This window comes from Anolis sagrei, chromosome 1 (genome assembly GCF_037176765.1).
Source record: "Anolis sagrei isolate rAnoSag1 chromosome 1, rAnoSag1.mat, whole genome shotgun sequence".
NCBI classification, from domain to species: Eukaryota; Metazoa; Chordata; class Lepidosauria; order Squamata; family Dactyloidae; genus Anolis; species Anolis sagrei.
In genome coordinates this window covers 53,462,065-53,486,913 of record NC_090021.1, presented here as the reverse complement: position 1 = coordinate 53,486,913, position 24,849 = coordinate 53,462,065, and the positions used below count along the sequence as shown (strand labels likewise).

General features: G+C 40.4%; 3 protein-coding genes across 7 annotated transcripts in view; 2 read left to right on the top strand and 1 right to left on the bottom strand.

Moving 5' to 3' along the window:
* Positions 1 to 5,856, top strand: part of PRKD3 (protein kinase D3) — a 66,703-nt gene extending 60,847 nt beyond the window's left edge. For all 4 annotated transcript variants that reach the window (XM_060753951.2, XM_060753953.2, XM_060753954.2 and 1 more), the window contains 2 exons: positions 33 to 118; positions 2,094 to 5,856. In XM_060753951.2, the coding sequence (XP_060609934.2) occupies positions 33 to 118; positions 2,094 to 2,267 (260 nt within the window). In that variant the 3' untranslated portion in view covers positions 2,268 to 5,856. The remainder of the gene's footprint in view (positions 1 to 32; positions 119 to 2,093) is intronic.
* Positions 5,857 to 6,155: 299 nt separating this feature from the next.
* NDUFAF7 (NADH:ubiquinone oxidoreductase complex assembly factor 7) lies at positions 6,156 to 17,435 on the bottom strand. Its single transcript, XM_060753955.2, has 10 exons — positions 17,296 to 17,435; positions 15,609 to 15,769; positions 12,764 to 12,844; positions 11,909 to 12,019; positions 11,112 to 11,319; positions 10,788 to 10,846; positions 9,953 to 10,066; positions 9,077 to 9,220; positions 7,607 to 7,777; positions 6,156 to 6,677 (listed from the first exon to the last, which is right to left on the bottom strand). The coding sequence occupies exons 1-10, from the start codon at positions 17,384 to 17,386 to the stop codon at positions 6,474 to 6,476; spliced, it is 1,344 nt and encodes a 447-aa protein (XP_060609938.2). The 5' UTR covers positions 17,387 to 17,435; the 3' UTR covers positions 6,156 to 6,473.
* Positions 17,436 to 17,661: 226 nt separating this feature from the next.
* CEBPZ (CCAAT enhancer binding protein zeta) overlaps positions 17,662 to 24,849 on the top strand; it is a 25,903-nt gene continuing 18,715 nt past the window's right edge. For both annotated transcript variants that reach the window (XM_060753957.2, XM_060753956.2), the window contains exons 1-2: positions 17,662 to 17,819; positions 20,123 to 21,660. In XM_060753957.2, coding sequence (XP_060609940.2) covers positions 17,706 to 17,819; positions 20,123 to 21,660 — 1,652 coding nt within the window. In that variant the 5' untranslated portion in view covers positions 17,662 to 17,705. The remainder of the gene's footprint in view (positions 17,820 to 20,122; positions 21,661 to 24,849) is intronic.

Below are 24,849 nucleotides of genomic sequence, written 5' to 3'. Positions count from 1 at the left end.
TTATGTTTTTCTCCACTTACTTTCTCCCCCAGCAATAGATTTAATAAACAATTTGCTTCAAGTGAAGATGAGAAAACGTTACAGTGTTGACAAATCACTTAGTCATCCTTGGTTACAGGTACAACTAATGCATACCATTTTTACTATGCTATACCCAGTCCAATTAGATGAATCATTATCTGACTTAAGTAGTAGAGTCTTGCATAAATGAGACCTTTAAAACTTTAGAATATTTTTTGGTGCAAGTTGAGTAAAACTGTCAAGCATTACAAAATGCTTTCTCTTACCTCGTTATCTAGATGTGATGTGGCCCCTTTTCATTTTGGCTGCTAACTATTGGATTGGTGGATTTGTTATTATACACATTTTAGATCAGGCATGGGTAAACTTTCTAACTTGGTCGCATGCTAGCACTCCCTGCTGGAGGACTGGCTTCCCAGTGACGGAAAGAGAGAAGGAAGGAAGGATGAAAGGGAGGAAGGGAAGGATGGAGGGGTTGAAGGGAATGGAGGCAGGGAGAGAGGGAGAAAAGAGAAGGAAGGAAAGACAAAAGGGAAGGAAGGAGGAAGGAAAGACAAAAGGGAAGGATGAAAGGGAGGAAGGGAAGGTTGGAAAGAGAAAGAGGGAGAGAGGGAAGGAGGGAGGAAAGAGGGAAAGAAAGAAGCATGAAAGGATGAAAGGGAAGGAGAAAGGGAGAAAGAAAGAGAGAGGTGAGGGAAGGAGGAAGAAGGAAAGAGAGGGAGGAAGGGAGGGAGGATGAAAGAGTAGAAGGAGAAGAAGGGAAAGAGAGAAGGAAGGATAGCATGGTGAGAGAAAGGAAGGCCTGAGAAGAGCCCAAGGGGCCACATCCAGCCCCTGGACCTGGGTCTGCCCATACCTATTTTAGATGGATCTTTACTGCCCAGACTCTTTAGATCAAATGGGTTAGAAAATCTAAATCAATGCCTACAGTGCCATTTTCATTCTTTCTTTTTCTTCCTTTTTTACTCTTAATCAGATCTGATCCACAGAATGCATGAGTTGCCCTCTGCAGCACATTTTATGCATCTTGGAGCTTTGGCTTGGAACAACTTATTTGCAATTATTCTTTTACTTAAGATATAGGTAGATGTCTTATCTCATTTTTAAGAGAAAGTGTTTGGCTTTATAATGAGTGCAGTACTTGCAAAGGACAGGAAAGGAATTCAGCAAATAGGAAGATGCAATATTTTAACACTTCCTGCTCATTCCTCCCACTGACTGTTCTTTATAGATGCTCTCCAGATAACCGCAGGCTGTTTTTGGTTTAGAGCCTAAAATGGCGGCCGGGGGGGGCGGTGTTGCAGGGATGAACAAGATTACCCCATTCTACCTACAGAATCTTTTCTGCAAGTGTCTTTTCCCCCATCAGTTAGTATTGGAGGGAAAGCTACATTTGTCTCAGAAGAAATTCTGCATCTTTTTAATTTGTGCCAGAATTAGGAAGTACTTGTCATTGTCCCAAGTAGAGAAAAGTGATATTTTTGTAGTAGATCATGATAAAAAAATGAGCAATTTCCATAATGTTAGCAGTTTAAAGGAGTTGCTACTTTGAATGCATGTTAGTCTTTGCTCCCACTTGAAACAACCTCAACATGTCACATAAGAAAGAATTTCAGCTAAAGGTGCTTCTCTCTTAAGCTTGGCTCCAACATGGAATATGAGAGAACTGGGTATGGCTAGGGTATCGCAAGCTAGGTAGAAGTTTGTAACCTTCAAACTTGCCATTTGGTGTGGTGCTTGTATCCTCAGGGTAAGGAAGGTTTGCTTTGCTTTTAATTTTGTGGTAAGAAAGGTTTGGGAGAACATGAAAATTGGTTCTGGAGTGTACTTTTAAGTCTGCTGCTGTGCTTTTGCCCACCTTCCTGATTTATTCCTTCCCATTTTGGTGGCACGTTATTAGCCCATCACATTGATTTATCTCAAAAGTGGCAACACTGGCAGATGTAAATGAGAAAGATTTACCTGCTGCAACTTCAGAAAAAGATAACATCTCAAAGGCTAATAATGGCTAATTATTCCTTTATTTCTCTGAACCCCCCCCCCCCACCCCTCAAAACCTTCCTCTTTCCCAGGACTATCAAACGTGGCTTGATCTTCGGGAGTTTGAAACCCGCATTGGAGAACGTTACATTACCCATGAAAGCGATGATGCTCGTTGGGAAGAACATGCATATGAACACAACCTTGTGTGCCCCAAGCATTTTATTATGGCTCCCAATCCAGATGACATGGAGGAAGACCCATAGGAATCATCAAGGGGAAGGCACTTAAATCAATACTGATGTTTCTCCAGAGCAAGTGTCCTGTTTTGCTCTTCAGCTTCCATTTAGGAGCAATGGAGGATCTCCTGAGTCAGTTTGTGGGTAGCCTAGATACTTTGGAAAGCCTATGCATCTTTGACTAATAATGTAATCCAGCACTGGGGGAATAGCCACAAAGTATTTGTGTAACATTGCCTTACTTGGTACATCACAGTGATGTTATTTAAAGATGAAATGCACAGTGAATTGCTGTTTATGAATTTTCCAAGGGTTGTTTTTGTAGTTTACGCAACGAAACAATTGTAATGGTTTTCTACTTCATACCTATTAAGCCATAGAGTACTATTTTCTGGTATTTAGATGCGTGTGTTGGGAAGCTGCAGAGAAACTGAACCAAATGATTACATGTTTTATTGTTATGGCCCATACAAAATGCTGGTATTTATTGAGTAGGTGTGATGTGGAAAAGCAATAAAAGTGATGGGAGCGATAAAAGTCAAAAGGTTTTAATAGTAAAATCTTGCTCCTCTCTCTTAATTAAAGCAGCCTCATGAGGTAAACTTACGTTATCTTTATTGAATATAGACAAGCTGTGTTTTGCATTTATGGCTCATTAGGATAGGAGTAAACTGTAACACATGGTGAGTTAATAGAATGCGGCAGACATTGTGACTTTGAAATGTACAGAAGACTTTGTGCCTTCATTTAGCAGAGGGACAGACTGCCACCGGGTGGAAAAAATGGTGCTTAGAATCATATGGTTTGGAAGAGACCACAAGCGCCATCCTGTCCAACCATCTGCCATGCAGGAAAGCACAAAACACTCTAGACAGATGGCCATCCAGCCTCTACATAAAAATATTCAGAGAAGGAGGCTCCACCACGATTCAAGGCAGCATATTCCACTGTTGAGAGCTTACCATCAGTAAGTTCTTCCTCATATTTAGGTGAATTCCTTTTATTGTAGATTTAGTCCATTGCTGTATGCCTTAGTCTCGGGAGCAGCAGAAAACAAGCTTGCCCTCTCCTCAATGTCACATCCTTTCAAATACTTAATCATGTCCCTTCTCAGTCTTTTTTTCTTTAAGCTCAGCTTACCTGGCTGCTCCTCATAGGGCTTGGCTTCCATACCTTTTGGTCACTCTTCTATAGAAAGAATATATATTTTTAAAAAGGACATGGCTAGAAATCTCTGGTTTCATTGAAAAGACGTTTTATATTTTGGGCTATTGGGCGAGACAGGATTGCAGTGTCTTTTCCCTTTTGGCTTCCTTTAAATCTTGGTGCAGAATCATCGGCTTTACATTGTACTGGATAAACTTGTTCCTCTGTGATTTCTATAGTGCACATTTTTACCCAACCACCTTGTGGGAAGTGATCAAACATAAAAATTAAGCTTTGATACTCTGTGAGTAGTACTTCATGTTCTATGAATTGGGAAGGGAATGCATAGGCAACAATGGTACAGCTAGTTAACTTGAACCCAGAAGGGATAGAAGAATAGAGTGTGGGAAGGTTAATAATATGCATAGTTGTTCAGTTGTGAAGGACACAGCACCTGTGAGTAAATTTTTATTCACTGCAGTTACCTCATTAAACGGGGATGAAGAGCTTTTGTATCAACTTCCTGTCACTATTTTGAGAATGCTTTTTAGCAAATAGTGATAAATGTTGAACAAGCTGTGCAGATAGAAGTTTTTTAATGTGATTTTCCCCACTGCATTTTTCTTCCTAGAGAGAAGGCCACAATTGCGGCTGTAAAAGCAGCAGTAGAAACTATGGAAAGAGTGATTAATGTTAACCAATATATATAAAGATCACACTTACCTAACTTCAGCTAGTATGGCTATGACATTAGCCATGCTGGCCTATGGGAGTTGTAATCCAGCACATCTGGAGAACATTAGAGCAGCCTGGTATAGTTTCTTTTGGGCCATGGCTTTTAACAGCTGTTGTAAGACCAACAGTAAAATGCTGCTGTCTTCCCTTGTCCTTAACTGTGTTTTAGCTTGTTATATTGTATGCTGTGGACACTACCAAAGATTCTCTTGAAATGATGTTCCATGTCAGAACTATTTTTTTAAATAACACACACACACACAACAGGAGGAACGCAATATGCAATGACTGGTTAAAATGTACCAAGCTTCAGAAAAAAACTTACACAATTATCTAAATTAAAATATTGTCATTTTAATGCTATTTTGCACTGATTAAATTGCCACCAAACTAAAAATCGCTATTGATCAGTATTACTCTCATATCCTATAAGCAACTGGTTGGCTCCTGTGTTAACAGGAGGCTAGACAACATAAACCACCAAATATCTGATCCAGCAAGATGATCTTATGATCTTAATGGCAAAATTTCAGATTCAGACACAGTGATTTGTAAACTCTGGAAGGAATAAAGTACAGTTGTCACATGAGTCAGAGTAAATAAGGTTTTATTCATAATTGTGTGTATATGACTTTTTGCAGCTGAATGTCTTAACTGCTTCCATTAAAAATACTGAGGCGACCATGAGCCTGCAATTCTGATATTTGCTCTTGCATCCTGTTTTTCTACTCAGTTGATGGATTTTTCTTTTAAAGTGGTTCAGATTGAATCTGCATCTTATCTGTATGTATTGGTACCCCATATTCAAAAACACCATTTACAGTATGTGGGTGGTGTGAGCTACAAGTTTGGTGCATTTATGTTGCTATTAAGTGGGTGTCAAGAGCCAATTGTTGGCAGGAACTTGCTTTCTAGTGATTTCTGTAAATTGGATTGGAAAGCTCTAGTAAATTGCTCAGTGGATTGCAATAAATGTTTTCCCTCCTTATAGCATTCCTTGTCTGTTCCAAGTGGGCTGCAAGGAGTGTTTGGGCAAAAGTAATAAAGTTATGCCAGCATTTATCTTGTAGAAATAACAGTGTTCAAATATGTCCAATTTCTATTGCAAGTTTATGCAGCAAAAGGGCTGGATCAAATGCGTCCCCAATTTCTAGTTTGAACAGTGCATCTAAAATATTCAGAATTAAGTCTTATACTCATTGTGACATAGTCTGGACTAAGTACATGCCTGTGAGTGCAACACTAAGATCAGTTTCAGTGTTTGATATTTTGAAAAGCAGCAGAAAAGGTCAAGCGGGCATGATTTATACTATGCATCTTGAATTAGTTTTAAGCAGGGCTGCGGACCAGTAGAACAGGAATAGAAACATTGTTGCAAATAAAGAAAACTGGAATGTTTCTACTCTGTACTAGTTGTTAAACACATTTTACAAACTATAAAATGCATAGCTTCCAATGAATGCCTAAAATATTAATACAAGCTTTAGGTCACTGAAAGGTTGGCATTAATCAATTGCTCCAGAATAATGTGTACCCAGTGTTGCATTATCATTACTCTTTGTGTTTTTTTAATTAAGTTGCATTCATTTCAGCAATAGAGCTGTATTGACGCTAGAAGGTATTCATGTAAAACTTGTAGCCTCAAAAAGACACTGTCAAGTACTTTTAAAATATTTTTGTATGTTCCATTGTTTGTAAATATCTTCTATGCTTGAAAATAAATTTTATTTCCCTATTGTGTGTCCTTTTCTAGTGCCATATTCTCTCCTGACTCAGATCATCATGTGTCCGAATCCTTTGTAAATACAGCTATGGAGTACAGTTTTAATAAAAAAGGATTCAACTGTATCACCATTATTACAGCTAGTAACATCCAGCTAAAGATTTGCCCACATTCGTTAACAATAATGTGAGAATCGTTGTCTCCACAGCTATAGCTGGCTTTAATCAGTTCATATGCTTGAGTCCAATGCTCAAAACATGTGACTTGACTCTCTCAAAAGAGAATACAGACACACAATACAATACAATAAATGATTATAAAAACGGAACTTTATTAAATACCTTTATGGTACAATTATAATCTCTGAACAAGATGCATTTTCCCAACTTGAATGTGTTGTTTACCCTCCCCACAGGGGTTACTGTCAACTTTTAGTTCTATCAGAACCATATTTTTCTATTTGACATGTTATATTGTGACTGAATATGTAGAATTTTCACAAAATCAGGCACAATTATTTTATAAGAAACTGATGATAACTTGATGCTTGTAACCTGTTTCCCCAGGGGATCATATGGGAAGCCTTCATTTTTACCACCAAAATAAAAATCAAGTAGGGAGATGGGAGTTCACTTCCATACAAGTTCACCAAAGCCAGCCACAGATGCTGAAGCAGATGGTTTTGTTCCCTTGCCTGAAATCCCAAGTCTACTGGGTGGTAACATGGCAAAAAAGTTGAAACGGCCCCCCATTTTATCCAGGTCCATGAGCATTTCATAACTTCGGAGCAATTGGTTGCGATTATTTGCATCGTTGGCATTCTGTAACAGAACCTAAATAGAAAAATGAATTACTGTTACTTAACAGTATTTTTCATCCCAGGAGTCACCAGCACCCTTCTATCCCAATTTAATACTTCAATTATATTTAATTTGGTACGCTGAATAAAAGCGTTAACAATTAAAATTATTATGAGTTTTGCTCCCCATTCTGAGCTATGCAAAATGAAACGGGGAGGACTGCTGCAGTCCTATCCCATATCATCGTTACTCGCCTATTGTGGAATGTTCATCTGAACTAGAGAACATCCTGTATTCATTGAGGTGCTCCATGTGATCAGAAATGCTAGAAAATACAGAGTTTCAGGTGATGCAGAGAGGCTTCATGCATGGGGTATAAATAGGGTAAATAAATAAATGTGTACAGGCAGTCCCCGAGTTACAAACATCTGACTGATGTACATATGACTCCTAATTAAAAACATTGTTCGTGAAACAACAGTAAGTCAGAGGAAATCTACCTCTAGGAAGGGAAATTCACTCCTGGAAGAGTTAAGGGAAAAAGTCTCCACCAAAACTTAAGCACACCTTGTTTCTGTGACAACCCAAAATGTTCAAAATCCAACTCACAGGGACAGAAATTAAAGTGAAACCTTCTGAATAGCAAAACCAATGTTGCAGGAGCGCTAACCTTTCCCTATGCATTCCAAAACAAAAAAAATGTTCGGCTGGAGTTACACTTAAAAATGTTCCTGTTCCAATTTAGCTACAAATTCAATGTAAAAATAAACCTACAGAACCTATCTTGTTTGTTGCCTGGGGACTGCTTACATATCCTTCAGACAATTGCTCTTCCTGTGAGAGTAGTAATGACAGGGGAGGCTGGGCTAGAATATCCCTTGCTCTTCACACCTTTACTTCTACTTCAGAATGCTTAAATAGGGCTTTTCAAATAAATACTAGATACAATGGTGATTCCCTACCTGCAGTCTAATATCAATTCCCATGTTTCTCAAAAAATCCTGTTGTTTTATAGGACCCAAGGCAGCCACTCCTCGTGCCATTCTTTTCAGGTAACTGAAGTCAACATCAGCAGTGAGGTCTGCCATTCCAGGGGATGTTAATACATCGTGAAGTTTATGGCCACAAAATCCCTGAAAAAGAAAAGGAAAAAATGTCAGGAGTCTGAGCATGTGGGTTTCAGCCGAACCTTGAATTAACCTGCAGCACCCAAAAACAAATGCATGTTTCTGGGGCATAAACATATTTAGCCAGACCGACTTCATCTGCTGTGTCTTATTTACTTGCCATTGCAAGCGTTTATATATTTCTCTGCTGCTGCTTTTAATTAATCACTCTAGAACAGTCTTTTTCTATCAAGCTACCTTGATGGCAACTTTTATTTTCTTGTTCCGTTACTTTATTTCATGTCAAAAGCATTGCATAAATAAATATTAAAACTGATAAAATAATGGGAGCACCAACAGCTAAATAATTTTAGACCAAAATGGGCAACAGCAACTGCATTGTCTGTAGCTTTAAATAGTTCTTCCACTGTGCGTGAGGCAGGGCATTGTGAGCAAGCATACGGATGCGGAGTTGTTTGTTCTCCACAATCGCACAAGGTGGAGGATTCTTCTACGTAGTGCCAATTTGCCAGATTGTCTTGATCTGCCAACTTCACTTCTGAGTCTGTTCAGGGACTTCCAAATTATCCATTCTTGGTTTGCCCCTGGAGGAAGACCCTTGTAGGGTGCCATCCAGTTGGAATTGCCTAATTTTTCTGCCCACAGGGATAATTTTGCTGTTGCTGGAAGAACTTTAAAAGGGTTGGTGGTTCTCATAAAACTCCTGTTACTTAATTACTTAACAATGTGTAAGCAATACCCACAGCACAGATAGATCAGAGAGACGAGTTCAGAAAGAGACAGAAGTAACATGGCTTCCAACTTATATACCCTTTGCCAAATTCTGTATCAGCCCAGGAAATGACTCTTGGGCTTGTCACCATGACATGGCTGGATATGTTGCAAGCATGCTGTTCTTGACCCAGCCTCCACACTGAACAATTAACCCCTCTGTACCTGTCCAACTGACACGTGTCTGGACGATGGCTTTTTCCTGCACATGGCTTAACCATATATTAACAAAAAATCCTATTTCATCTGGTCAACTAAGGCTTTCACACGACAGATAGGAGTACAGCATGATGATAGTCTACTTATTAGTAACATACTTCCTTTTTAACTACTTTAATCTGCAGTTTGGCTATTTCCCCTACTGCTACCACCAATCTGAAACTATTGCTACATTCCCTTAGATATACATTATGAGCATAAAGTGCCACAAATCTGCACTGCATTTCTCAAAAGTTGCTTTTAACAGTGAGATTTAAAATTACTGTCTTAATACTCTCAAGATGACTTCCAGGACACTTAGGTAAATCAACCTACCCTGAAAGTATCTGTTTTGGTCCCATCATGTCCATAATCTATTATGAGCGCAGCTCCTCCGTTCTCTTCAATATTATGGGCTAGCTTCTGAATAGTGACACCAGCATCAGGAGACACCTCCACATGATCTCTGGATTCTTTGTCCTAACACAGAATTCATGGGTTAAAATTTATGTTGCAGTACAGGTATGGAAATTATTCACCCTCTGAGAGAAGAACATTCACACAATACTGTATTCATACAACATCTTCTACAAATAAGAGCCATGTTCTGCATGTGCTTATAAATTGGTTTTGCTGTTATTTTAAAAAAATGGGAAATTGTTTCAGGTCGTTCAGAATTTTATGGAGCACACGAGTTTTCTAATTTCCAGGATTCTTTGGTGAAATCTAAAGCAGCAAATCCTTAGGAGTGTCTTTGGGGAAAATATCTGGAAAACCCACAGCAGGAGAGCAGATATTGGGAACATGCTCTACAATAATAGTACAAAAAGGTCTCTTGTTAAGACTTATCTAGAAAGAAGTAATGTTTGTTTTAGATAAGCATTTTGTATACTGAATTAAAACACGGTAAACAAATTCTACACACCATTGCCAAAGTATATACACACTTTCTGTAGCACCGGTGTCATGAGAAAAAAAATCCTCTCCTGATGCTTTCCTAATTAAGTTTCCATAAATTTGCTTGTAGAATAAATGCACACAAATGATCTTATTAAAATAAGTTTGTATCTAAGCATTTTTGAAACAGCAGCAACAATGTCAATAAAATACATGTTGAAAAATAGTCAACTCTGCGTATGTAACATAACAGCAATATTAGCTGGATGGAAAGATTTGCTTAACCTGGAAATGCAATTATATAATCCAACTTACATGTATGAAGGCTTCTGCAGCTGGAGTAGCAGATGGCGCAAGGACGAATCGCAGTTTGTCAAGAGCTTCTGGATCAATGTCAACCAACAACTCTCGCCAACCCTTCTCTGTTTTCTATTAATTGAAAATAAAAATTAGAATGATTAACTTATTTCAGAATGGCAGGTAGAGCTGGTCATTTCTGATACAAGGAAATGGAATAGGTGTCAGTCGTAGAAAATGGCACCAATGATTTTCTGTGAACTGTACTTGTAGCTGTGAAATGTAGTTACTGTTATGTTAAGTTTGTAACTATAGCATAATTACAAATTCTGTGATATTATGTTGTTGCTTGTAATTCACAACTCAAATAACTGCATTGTTACAGTGCTGTAAGTATTAACAAGGATATGTCATTGGCACAACATGTTTTATGTTTTTCACAAAAGTGTGGGGATGAACAACACAAACTGCTCTTAACAGTTACATAATTCCATTATTGAACCAAGTGACTTAGGTGGTAAATACTCTTTTCTAGAAAAGCAAAGTTCTTAATGAAGGCACATTCCTTTAAAAGATCTTGCAAATAGTATCACACCGAATACCAATCTAAAATATATTTTTTTAAATGAATTTAGATAGATAGTTTTCTATCAGCAGATTAAGAAGTCGATAGGAATATTGCAGAGTAAATATTACCAATTGTATTTAACTTGGTTTTTCTTTTATCAACTTATTTATTTTAGAGTGTAAATCCATATTCATTTCTTTTTCTTCACTTGGTTATGTTTTTGTTCTTTTAAAAATAAGATATGCTCCTTAATAAAAAAATACATATGGGTGCTTGGTATCCTACCTGGAATTTATGGATAGGTAGAGCATCAAAAAATTCATGAGCTAAATAAAAATTGAAGCCTAGGGAGAAAAACAAAAGTGACAATTAGATTCCACTGATTAAAAAACTTAATCTCCCACTTTTGTACCATCTTGGATTTTCTCTATTTCTAATTTAGAACCATTGTATGAATTATCATAACTCTTAAACAGCCTTAGAACCAGATTTGTACTTAAGTAACATATGCAAACTTCTACCTACAATTTCAGAAGTGTTCCTAACTGTAATAAAAGAATTAATGGTTATTAAAAATAATTTAAAAGCAGCAAACCAGCAAAATCTTACCTCCTGGCACATCATTCAAGTCTCTGTACCAGAAAACTGGCAACCCAGTTTTAGTAAGTCCTTGCATATAAGTGAGGCAGCTCTCTTGTAATTCTATCTTTCCTTCTGTTAAAACTGATGCTTGAATTTCACTTAATTTGGGGCTGATCTCCACCAGATGAACAGAAATGTCACATTTATGAAGTAAAGAATTCAGCTGATTAAAAACCTTTATTAACGGAAGACAATATTATTAGAGGTATGATAATGTATAGCAATTCTATAGATTTTTTTCTGATTTGGGCTTAGATGTAAGATTCTAACAAGCATTTCAATTACACTATGTAACCAAAAATTTGAGAAAAAATATGTTCCTGGTTTGAAAGTGTTATTCTAACTGTACTTACTTTGAAAATAGTTGTTATACTCCAGTTGTTATACTACTGGCTTCCACAAACTATGCTGAATTGGTTGAGACTCGATGAAATATTCATTCAAAACCTATAGCAAAAGTGCTGCAAGATGTCCCACAAAAGCAAAGTTTTTGTAGTTTAATAAACCTTTCCCCTGTTTTTTAATGATAGAACCAATTAGGAAATAACATTTATAACCCAGTAACAAAATCGTGTTACATAGTGTTATCTGTATACAACAGTGTCAATTTATATAACTATTTGTATCCATTTATATAAACTTTATTTGTGTAAAGAAATGTGACAGAAATGTTAAAGGGCTTGGATAAGTGATGTGCCAGGTATATATATATAAAAGCAAGTTACTAGGCTATACTGTTGTGGAGAAAAGAACTGTTTACTTACCCGTAAAATATCACTGGTAAGACTCCCTCTTCCTGGGCCCAATTCAACCAGCTGAAATTTATTCGGCTTTCCATTAGCTATCCATTCACTGACAAACCAAATGCCTATTAGCTGCAGAAAATGAACATGATACAATTTATTCCTTAAAAACATTGCATTTATAAATTGATGGATCATATCTATTCAATCATAGACATGCATAATATATAATATCAGTCTTAAGACATCAATTTTTATATTTTATACTTTTTATCAATGGTGTTGAATTGTTGCCAACACTGTGAACCTCCCTGAGTCCCCTTTGGGGTTGAGAAGGACGCTATACAAATACCGCAAATAAATAAATAAAAGAGACAGCCTACTACCAAGACTACAGACAATAATTCAAAGAAATCATGTCTTTTTGATGACAGTAGAAAATAAACACATTCAAAATTCACTTATATAAATTATATTATATATGGAATGGTTTGAATTTATAAGCTAGATCAGAGTAAATTATAATAAATCCTTTAAGTGCCATAAAATATTAGTAAATATAATACATTGATATTTCTTCAAAAACTTGCAGAGGTAAGTCATTATAGTTAGATTTCTTAGAGTTGTCAAATGAAATGGTGTTGGATAAACAAATGTGAGATTCAGAAAATGGATATTTTTTATTGCAAATTGAACAAACATTGGGAAACAAATTCTTCAAACCCTCCCATAAATTTAAAAATAGCACACAAACCCTGCTAAGAATCCAAAACAGTAATGCTTTTTAATCAGATATCAATGGGACCTAGAAGATCAATTACTTGTAACAGGCATAAGCATTACACATCACGTACATTAAGAAATAATTGTACATACCTCTCCAAAGATCTGACTTATTTCAGGTGAAGTAATAAAATCTCCGCTTTCTCCTAGCATGTCATGTTGTACATAATAGCCCTACAGAAACAAACAAGCTGATTACTGCATGTTTCCCTTTGATTTTACTGAAATTTCTAATCTTTGCTCATTTTCACATAGTTGTCTGCTTAAAGTTTGTTAAAAAAATGCTGGTGTTGAGGCTTATAACATTTTATCCCTAAAAGACCAAAGCTGTTCATTACAGTGAACATTCCTGAAAAACAGATGTCCAATAAAAGTTATGGGAAACAATTAAATCTAATCCTAGAAAAAAAGGATCCTGGGAAATAATTTATCTGAAGGTCAAGAATTTTTTTTGAGACTAATACAAATGGGAATAGATTAAAGGCCAAATAATCGGAATATATTGTTAAAAGGCTTTTGATCAGATATATTTTTCCTTCCAAAGAAGGTACAAATATATGGAAGAAATGTTATCAGATGAATTTTACCCAATATCTGAACACTAAGGTCCAAACCCTGCATTAAGCAGGAACACGTTATTCCTTGCTGCTAGAAAAAGCCAAAACCCCTGTATTATTGTAGCTGTACAATATGTGAGGAACAGGAATTCTTACACCAGATGGGGACAAGTGTGATGTATTATGACTTGCCATTACTTCCTGATGCAAGTCTGTTGAGCATTTTCAGGAATGTTTTTAAAAGTTTTTAAGATGAAGCCAGGGGTGCTGTGTTTTATGCAGTTTAACTGGTTTTTAAATGGTTTTATTGGTTTTAACTATATATTTTAATAGTCCTGTGTTTAATTCTACTTTAATGTTTGTATGCTCTGAGTTTCAATTGACATATTGTATGATTTTTAGTGTTATCCACTTCAAGTCCCCTTTGGAAGCTGTGGAACGCCCTTCCTACGGACATTAGACTAGCACCATCTCTAATGGTATTCCGCAAAAAGGTGAAGACCTGGATGTTTGTGCAGGCGTTTGAGTAATTTAGTGCAATCTGGTAATGGAACATAGGAATGGAACAATGGACGACGAACCTGGACTACGCTTGGATGATGAGAAGATTGGGTACGGTTGTTTTTTGTAATAATTGTGCATTGTAATTGCTTATTGTTAATTTATGGATAATGTGTTAAGTCAATTGTTATATGTTGTATGGAACCACTGCTGTTTCTACTGTTTTTACTGTTTGTGAACCGCTGTGAGTCGCCTTCGGGCTTGAGATACAGCGGTATATAAGCAAAGTAAATAAATAAATAAATAAATAAAAATACGCATTATATTATATCATACAAGCCATGTGACACTTGAATTACCTTGTACCCACAGCACCACTACCCTAGTTTCACCTATCCACATCAGACAAAAATATTCTCTCTAGGAATTATCTAGACTGTCTTGATAATTTTATGCTTTGAATTAGAGTTGCCCTAGAGGACCTAATAAAATTCCTACAGGGATTTTCCTGGGCAACTATAACTTCTGGGAGAAATAATTCATTTCAATAGAGTTCACTATTACCCATAATTTTCTGCTTATACTGTTACATTCATGAATGTGTTTTCTGTGGATATGGGAATCAGACTGTATAGGAACTATACTCCATAGATTATTTTGAGATATGACAGGAGTTCAATGTACTTATTAGCTACTAGCTGTTCCCTGCCACTCATTGCTGTGGCCCAGTCTGTATATATGTGTTGTGTGTGTGTGTGTGTGTATATATATATGTGTGTGTGCACGTGTGTGTATGAGTGGTTTTGTGCATGCGTTGTAATGTATTTTTTTTTGGCTTTTTAAGTCTTTTCCGCTGTGTTTTTCAGTGTTTTTATGAGTGATGGTCACCCGTTGGCCTGATATGTGTATTGTGTCCAAATTTTTTCGACCAGTGGTTCTGAGTTGTTAATCCCACAAAGCTTTGAATGAAAGCTTTGAATGAAAGAAATGTAACCTGGAGCTGGGTCATAAAAACAGTTTCAACTGTATAATAATAATAATAATCATCATCATCATCATCATCTTTATTTATACCCCGCCACCATCTCCTCAAAGGGGACTCGGGGTGGCTAACATGAGGCCAAGCCCAAAAATAATACAACAAAAGATTAAAAACAGCAGAAAATTAAACACAACAAAATACATAATGTAACAAATAAAATAGACAATACAAAATAACAATATAATCAAACATAAAAGGCAGGCCAAATGTGCAAGATAAAATGTTGAAAAGGTTAAAACCCTGGGAGAGATACGAAATAGAAAAGTGTATTTGTAAGGGAGGAGTCCGAGGAGGAGGAGCAGTGGGTCTGGTCTTTATTTAGGGTAGGGAAAAGTGCATCATGTGGACAACTGTAGATGAAAAACTAACAAATGGGGTCCTCAAACTAAGGCCCGAGAGCCAAATGCGGCCCTCCAAGGTCATTTATCCGGCCCTCACTCAGAGTCAACCTAAGTCTGAAACGACTTGAAAGCACACAACAACAATCCTATCTCATCAGCCAAAAGGAGGCCCACACTTATTGAAATACTATTAAGTTTATATTTGTTAAAATTGTTCTTCATTTTAATTATTGTATTGTTTTTAAGTGTTATTTGCACTACAAATAAGATATGTGCAGTGTGCATAGGAATTTATGTTTTTTTCAAATTCATGTTTTTTTCAAATTATAATCCGGCCCTCCAACAGTTTGAGGGACTGTGACCTGGCCCTCTGTTTAAAAAGTCTGAGGACCCCTGGGTTAGAAAGTCACTCTCTGAAGGCACATCAGAAAAGCCAAGTTTTCAGATCTTTCTTAAAAGCTGCTAAGGTATAAACTTAGTTGCATCAACATTCATACTTTCACAGGGTTTGTTAAAACTTCACGCATATATTCAGCAACTGTAATGGGGCCTGTTGACTTTATCTTCATCACAAGATGTTTCAGCATGGGAGTCATGGCGTTGTTTTCTGCTGCTTTTTCTGAACTAAAGTACTGGCATCTTAAAGCACTGGAACAACCTGCAGTAAAAAAAAATGGTTAGCCATCTCTATTAGTGCATCTGAAAAAAAGGATATTTCTAATACTGCTGCCATTTGAAAGCATTGCTATAAGCCCTACTGTTGGATGCTGAAGTCCAAAACACTTGGAGGGCCCAAGTTTGCCCATATCTGTGTAGAATTTATTATTTATTTAGTTCAGATATTTGTACCCTGCCCTTCACAACTCCCCTCGGGGGGGGGGGGGGGGACGGGGACGACGACGACTCAGGGCAGCTTCCAGCCAGCAACAATTCGATGCCTCCAATGTACACATAATAAAATACATAATAAAATCCAATAATTACACACATTTAAAACATTAAATCACATTAATTAATTAAAATGTGCTTCTGTTTCAATCACAGCCTGGTGGCCTTAACTGAGCCGAATTCTGTAGTTAGCATGTCAATTTCCATAGCAATTGTCATCATTGTCACCGTCATTGTCAGCAAGATTACCCAAAGGCCTGGTCCCACATCCACATTTTTAACTTTTTTCTAAAGGAAAGGACGAATGTCGATAATCTAATTTCACCGGGGAGTGAATTCCACAGGCGGGGGGCCACCACGGAGAAGGCCCTGTCCCTCGTCCCCGCCAACAAAGGCAGGGCTGAGAGCAGGGCCTCCCCAGAAGAACTTAAACTCCGAGGTGGGATGTATAATTGTGCAAAAGCTCTCTCGGCCACTGCCGAGACCTGGGGTTCCAGGCTGCGAACCTGCATCTTCAGGGGGAGTACTTAGGCGATCCCTAGTTGGCCGAGTAGGATAGTCTTCCAGGATCAGTATTCTGGTGGGTCTGTAGGTGACTGTGGAGCCCTATTCTTGACCTGCATCTTCTCCCGCAGTGAGGGCATCGGTTACCAGGTGGAAGGTAGTCCCGGTCGGGGTTGGTTTGACGCGCCTTCCTCTTGGCACGTTTCTCTCTTTCACTCTCCATTCATGCCTCTTCAAATTCTGCAGCACTGCTGGTCACAGCTGACCTCCAGCTGGAGCACTCCAAGGCCAGGGCTTCCCAGTTCTAGGTGTCTATGCCAGAGTTTTTAAGGTTGGCTTTGAGCTCATATTAAATCTCTTTTCCTGTCCACCAACATTCCGTAACCCTATCCAATACAGGCTGTAACCCTACGCCCTGTTTGGCCTGACTAGTAGGACCTCTGTCTTGTCTGGATTCAATTTAATTTTGGTAGCTTTCATCCAGTGCAACACAGCTGCCCGGATTCAATGTGCTTCAATCAACCTCAGAGTTCCTACACTGGAGAGGGGGCGCTCTTCCAAAACTCTAGTCCTCCAGGTTTTTTGGACTTCAACTCCCAGAAGCCTCAGCTCCCTTAGTCAATAATAACGGATTCTGGGAGTTGAAGTCCAAAGCGCTTGGAAGGCCAGAGCTTGGGAAACCCTGAACTCAATGGTCCCATATGACTCATGAGGCCTAAGAGGCCAAATAGGGAACACAGAGAGGGCTCCCAGTCTGCAGTGAGTGGAGCTGGCCCCTTCCCCTGTGCTTACTTGGGAGCCGCGGCCTCCGCCCCACCCCGTTGCCATGGAGACGAGAGCGCGCGGCCCACAGGAATGCTCCTCCGGCGCGTGCGAGCCCCATGCCGATGCCCGCACTCGAAGACTGCTCTAACCCTTTCACCTCTCCGGCAGGTCCTGACAGCTATGTACAGCGTTTCTTTCGTTAACATGCACCCCTCCAATGAGCCCGCAATTTAAAGCATGCCTCTTATCAGTCACGCGCCTTGTCTTTTATGACAAGAGCAGAGTATGTTTCTCTCCGTGGCTTTCACACAAATTTATTTCGTCTTTTGTTTTAAAAACGTATCTTGCAGGACCTTAATCCCTCGGAAAGTCGTCGCCGGCCGCGGCACACAGAACCCGGAAAACGGGTTGGCGCATGCGCGAAGTCAGCGAGGAAGATGGAGCCTCGGGAAGGCAACTCGAAAGGCGTTGAGGAGGACGACGGGGAAGACGCCGCCGACGATGGAAGCGGGTTTACCTTGGAGGAGGTGCTGCGCCTCGGCGGGACTAAAGTGAGCGAAAAGAGAGGCTGGGAAAAGAGTGTGTGTGCTAGATACAGAACACGTGGGCTTCCTTGAGGGGGAAGAAGCACGTGTTGGGATAAGAGTCCTATGGAATCCTGGGAGTTGTAGTTTTACAAGGCCCTTTGGACACCGAGCCATGCTGTCCCCACCGAAGTACAAATTCCAGGACTCCTGCCACTTACCGTGTGGTCAGACTGCATTAATTTTAGAATGTAGCTGCGCTTTCTGGCAGAGAAGGCTGAAGACCTTGTAATGCTGTCAAACCGCATTATTACAACGGTGTAGGTGCATCCCTAGTTCAATTCCCTGTTAGGCAGGACTGAATAACTAATGTATTCCCATCTAACCCAGGCATGGGCAAACTTGGGCCTTCCAGGTGTTTTGGACTTCAACTCCCACAATTCCTAAAAGCCTCAGGCCCCTTCCTTTCCCCTCACAGCCACTTAAGCACAATGTGATGCGGTGTCTAAAAAAGCTGATGGGATTTTGGCCTGCATAAATAGGAGCATAGTATCTAGATTCAGGGAAGTCATGCTAGCCCTCTATTCTGTCTAGGTCAGGCCACACCTGGGATTACACTGTGTCCAATTTTGGGCACCACAATTGAAGGGAGATGTTGATAAGTGGAATGAGTCCAGAGGAGGGCGACCAAAAAGATAAATTTATTTATTTATTTATTTATTTATTTATTTACCTTACTTAAATACTGCTGTTCTCAGCCTGAAGGCGACTCACAGCGGTTCACAACAATAAGAGACAGTAGAATTCAATGTTACAGTATAAAAACAGTTAACAACTTAACACATTACACAATTAATAAACAATAAACAATTAACAATTACTACAATAGCCATTCACTATCATCTCATCATCAAAAACATGATCCAGATTCGCCATTCATTGATCCAGAGTCTGGAGAACAAGCCCTATGAGGAGCAGCTTAAAGGGCTGGGTATGTTTAACCTGCAGAAGAGATAGACATGATGTGAGGTGAAGTCACAGGGAAGAGGGAGCAGACTAGGACGTGGAGCAGTGGCTTCAAACTACAGGAAAGGAGATTCCACCTGAACATTAGGAAGAACTTCCTGATTGTGAGCTGTTCAGCAGTGGAACTCTCTGCCTCGGAGTGTGGTGGAAGCACCTTCTTTGGAGGCTTTTAAACAGAGGCTGGATGGCCTTCTGCCAGGGGTGCTTTGAATGCAATTTTCCTGCTTCTTGGCAGGGGGTTGGACTGAGGTCTCTTCCAGTTCTGTGTTTCTATGTCTCACAACTGACCAGTTACTCAGTACAAGAGCCTGAGTTCCACAAGGATAGAAAGAAAAGCCCTCATTTTCTGAGAATATCTATATATTCATAGTGATATCATTACTATATTTATTATTTATGGTAAGATTTAAGGACAGACTTTTGCAGCAGTTTTCTTAAATAATGGAGAGGGGGCTAAAATACAGTTGATATAAATTGTCAGGTTATGGTATAATGGATTAGGAGCAACACTTTGACTGTCCTAACCTACTAAAACACGCAGAAAAGCTGTGAATGAATCAACTGTTGTGTTTGTTGGAGTTGGCGTTGCACACTTGCAAGAAAGTGGGGAGAGTGTGAAATGTACTGCTTAGACCAGGACTTTCTAAATGTTTTCCACTCGTCACTACTTTCCACATGAGAAATGTTTACACGACTCCAGGAATATAGGTATATAAAGTAGGTATAGAAAAACAAACATTTGCTGATAACGAAGCAGGATTTGCAAGGCTTGCTAAGCAGACTAATTTTCCTTTTTATCAAGTACAGCTGAAGCATTTTCTGCTGTAAACATTGCACAACAGATTCATGTAAATGTCTAAAACAGCCATTAGGACCTTTTACTGTTGCCAGTGTTTTCGTGACCCCAACATTGAACCAAGGGGGAACCCATTTGGGGTTAAGAAACAGTGGTCTTGACTGCTATTTCATCCTACTGGTTATACGCATAACACTGACTACAAACCACTACCTCCTCTGTATTCCTGTGACTCCTTTTTTGCTTATTGTTCTTACTGAGATTCCTGCCCTCTGTGAAGGGAATGTCTCACCTTTCTGTCAGCCTTATGCATATGTCTTCAGTGACATAAAGAAGCTTATTTGTTTGCTCTGAATTCAAGAACTGAGATATATGGTATTTTCTTTTGTGATTTGGCTGGTTATTGCCAATGATATCATAGGAGTAAAGGCAAGTTATTAAATATCTAAATATTATGTTGTTTCTGTTAATGAAGCACCCTAACATTTTTTTCTTTGTTTTTATACAGCAAGACTATATTATGCTTGCTGCTTTGGATGAGACAGAAGAAATTGTGGATGGAGGCAAAAAAGGAGCAATTGATGATCTAAACCAAGGTGAACTGGAGGCTTTTGTAAACTCATTAGGTGTGAAGAAATATTCAGAGAAACTCTTTGTAGTGGAAAACAAAGAAGAAGAGGAGGGAGCAGCAGCAGAAAAAGAAGAAAAAGCACCCCCAAAAGAAAAAGGGAAACCAAAAAAAGTGAAAACACCTGAAGTAAAAGAAAAAATAGTGAAAGGACATACAGAGAAAACACAGACAGGTAGTGCAAAAGATGGCAAGAAAAAGCAGGTTTCTAGTAGTAATGAGAAGAATGTTTTGTCACTTGGAACAAAGAAAGCAAAGGAAGACGAAACCTTTCAGTTTCACGAACGACAGGCATTGCTGATAAAACCAGGAGGCAAATGGTATGATCTGGAATATACCAGTGAATTTTCTACCGAATTCCAGAATCCATCTCTTGTTTCTAATTACAAGGCTTTGACCCAGCAGCTGTACCAACAGGAAGCAGATCTGTATAAGAACAAAACTAATATGCAGAAAGGATCTTCTGCGTGGATGAAAACTGTAGTGTCATCTGGCACTCTTGCCGACCGAATGGCTGCCATGACCCTTCTTATCCAGGATGCTGCCGTTCACTCGCTTCAGTTTATAGAAACTCTGGTGAATCTGATCAAAAAGAAAGGCAGCAGAAGACAGAGCTTAATGGCTTTGGACACTTTCAAAGAGCTTCTCATTACGCATCTTCTACCAGACAGTCGTAAGCTATACAATTTCTCTCAGCATCCTTTCAACAAACTGGAGCAGTTGGCGAGTGGCAACAGGGATTCAAGGGACAGGCGCCTAATTTTGTGGTACTTCGAACATCATTTGAAGCACTGGGTGGCTGAATTTGTGGAAGTGTTAGAATCACTGACTCATGACCCCTTGGTGGCAACAAAAGGCCGTGCACTTTCTGTTGCTCATGAACTTCTCTGTAATAAAGTAGAGCAAGAGAAAGCTTTCCTTGTGCAATTGGTGAATAAATTGGGAGATCCACAAAACAAAGTAGCCACAAAAGCATCTTATCTCCTAGAGACGTTGCTTCATAAACATCCCAACATGAAAGGCGTGGTGTGTAATGAGGTAGAGAGACTTCTCTACCGGTCCAATATAAGCCCCAAAGCTCAGTACTATGCAATTTGCTTTTTGAACCAGATGGTTTTGAGTCATGAGGAATGTGAACTGGCTAACAAGCTCATAATGCTCTACTTTTCCTTTTTTCGGTCTTGCATCAAGAAGAAAGATGTTGAGTCTAAAATGCTTAGTGCTCTGTTGACAGGAGTGAACAGAGCTTACCCTTATGCTCGGGCTAGCGATAACAAAATAAAGGAGGAGATGGATACCTTGTTTAAAGTTCTGCATCTTGTGAATTTCAGCACTAGCATCCAGGCCTTGATGTTGCTGTTCCAAGTGATGGACTCGAATCAGACTGTGTCTGACCGATATTACACAGCTTTGTACAAGTAAGATTCATATATAATGCTACTTCAGGGACATTGCATTTTTAGGCGTAGAAATTATTGACTAAAGATGTCTTGACATTAAATGCATTTATTTGTGAATATACTTTGGTGGTATGAAAATGGTGCTTCTTTGACATCTTTTTATACCTGTAATAATGTCCCAAGCAGATTCCTTAAGTTAGGCCTTCCAGTGTCATGGTCTGACCATCATCTGATCACATTTAGACTTACTGCGACCCTAAACCTCCGCAGGGGTGGAGGACAAATTAAGATGGTCCGCCCTAGGAGACTGATGGATCCGGATGGATTCCTGAGGAATCTTAGGGTTCTTCCTGCCTTGGAGCCTGGCGATTCTATCGACGCCTTGGTAACTCTCTATAACGGGGAGATGGCCAGGGCGTTAGATATGATCGCACCCGAACGCCCCATCTCGTTGCGTCGTGACAGGCCATCTCCTTGGTTCACCGAGGAGCTGGCTGTGATGAAGCATACGAGAAGGGGGCTAGAGCGCAAATGGAGGAAATCTCGAGATGTGTCTGATCGAACACGGGCTAGAGCCTCTCTTAAGGCATACTCCGTGGCCATACGGGCGGCCAGGAAGTCATTCACGACCGCTCGTATAGCATCTGCAGCAAATAGATCATCGGAGCTGTTTCGGGTCGTGGGAGAACTCCTCCACCCACCTGCGGTGGAGGAGGTCCCTGACGACCCCGCAGCTCGGTGTCGCGATTTCGCACACCATTTTGCAGATAAAGTCGCCCAGATACGTCTCGAGCTCGACTCCAATTCCATCGCAGTGCCAGGAGAGGTGACGGAGGCACCTGCTTGTCCAATTTTGTGGGATTCTTTTAGGCTTGTTCTTCCTGAAACCGTGGAGGAGATTATTGGGGCTGTGAGAGCGACCACCTCATCTCTGGACCCATGCCCATCTTGGCTCATTAAATCAGCCAGAGGGGGGTTGCTTGACTGGTTTATACCGATTGTCAATGCATCGTTGGAGCAAGGAATTTTTCCATCTAATTTGAAGCAGGCCGTGGTTCGCCCACTTATCAAAAAAGCTTCCCTTGACTCCACGGTGCTGAATAATTACAGGCCGATCTCCAACCTCCCCTTTTTGGGTAAGGTGCTGGAGAGGGTGGTCGCCTCTCAGCTCCAGGGTTTCCTAGACGATACCAACTACCTAGATCAGTCACAGTCTGGTTTCAGGCCTGGTCATGGCACCGAGACAGCCTTGGTCGCCTTGGTGGATGACCTCCGCAGAGAGCTGGACAGGGGGAGTGTGACCCTGCTGGTTCTCTTGGACATCTCAGCGGCTTTCGATACCATCGATCATGGTATCCTTCTGGGTCGTCTCTCCGGGATGGGCCTTGGGGGCACGGTTTTGTCGTGGCTCCAGTCCTTCCTGGAGGGACGAACTCAGATGGTGAAGCTGGGAGACGCCTGCTCGGACCCCTGGCCTTTGACCTGTGGGGTCCCGCAAGGCTCTATTCTGTCTCCCATGCTTTTTAACATCTACATGAAACCGCTGGGAGAGGTCATCCGGAGTTTTGGAGTTGGGTGCCATCTCTACGCGGATGACACACAACTCTACTACTCTTTTCCACCTAATTCCAAGGAGGCTTCTCAGGTGCTAGACGAGTGCCTGGCCGCTGTGTCGATCTGGATGAGGAAGAACAAGCTGAAGATCAATCCCGACAAGACAGAGGTCCTCCTGGTCGATCGTAAACCGGATCGGGGTATAGGGTGGTCACCTGTGTTGGACGGGGTTACACTCCCCCTAAAGCCACAGGTCCGCAGTTTGGGCGTCCTCTTGGATTCTTCGCTTACACTTGAGGCTCAGGTGTCGGCGGTATCCGGGAGGGCCTTTGCGCAACTGAGACTTGCGCGCCAACTGCGACCATACCTCGTGAAGGCTGATCTGGCCGGGGTGGTCCATGCCTTGGTCACCTCTAGAATGGATTACTGCAATGCGCTCTACGTGGGGCTGCCCTTGAAGACGGCTCGGAAACTTCAATTGGTCCAGCGGGCAGCAGCCAGGATGCTAACCGGGGCTCATTATCAAGAGAGGTCTACCCCTCTGTTCAAGGAGCTCCACTGGCTGCCATTTATTTTCCGAGCCCAATTCAAGGTGCAGGTGCTTACCTACAAAGCCCTAAACGGTTTGGGACCACCCTACCTGCGTGACCGCATCACCATCTACGAACCCACACGCTCGCTTCGGTCATCTGGAGAGGCCCTGCTCGTGATCCCACCCACGTCGCAAGCGCGCTTGGTGGGGACACGGGACAGGGCCTTTTCTGTGGCGGCCCCCCGACTTTGGAACGCCCTCCCAAAAGATCTCAGACAGGCCCCCACTCTAGCCGTTTTCAGAAGGAATTTAAAAACTTGGCTGTTCCGTTGTGCCTTCTCAGACTAGGAATCCCCCACCCCAAGTCCTAGTAGCACCTTAGCATAACTAATTGTCGCTGCACACTGCACTTTTAATCCCACGTGCCTCCTGCCATTTCAGCACTTTTAACCCTTGTACCCCAGTGCGCCGGCCGAACCAGTTTTAATAATGTCTTGATGTACTGCTATTGTTGTTATTTTGCTTATTGTTTGATTTGCTTAGTTATTGTGGTGTTATGCTATTTTGTTTATTGCTGATTTGCTTGCTATTGTGATGTTATGCTCTCTATTGTATTGTTGTTTTGAGGCTTCGGCCTGTGTAAACCGCATCGAGTCCTTCGGGAGATGCTAGCGGGGTACAAATAAAGTTAATAATAATAATAATAATAATAATCTGTGGTCTTCCAGGTGTTTTGGACTTAGCTCCCAGTTTCCTACTATTGGACAAGTTGGCTAGCTCTTGAGGGAGCTGGAGTTCCAAACACCTGAAGGGCTACAGATTGTGCAGGCCTGCTTTAGTCTGTTGACATAATATAATGCTGGAGCAAAGTAGTTGGTGTTAAGGATTATCTGCTTTTTAAATTGAGGTGGGCAATGTATGGCCCTCCATGTGTTGGACAGTAGGTTCTATGACTTCTAGCTAGAATAGAGAGGTGAAAAATGCCAGGAGTTGAAATCCAGCAAGATTTGAAGAACTGTCTTTTGCTCACCACTATTTTTAACTCTTCTGAGGTTTTCCTTCTGATTAAAATTGGATACAGAAGGGTTGAGCCTTGGCTTTTTAAGAGATTCTCAAATTTT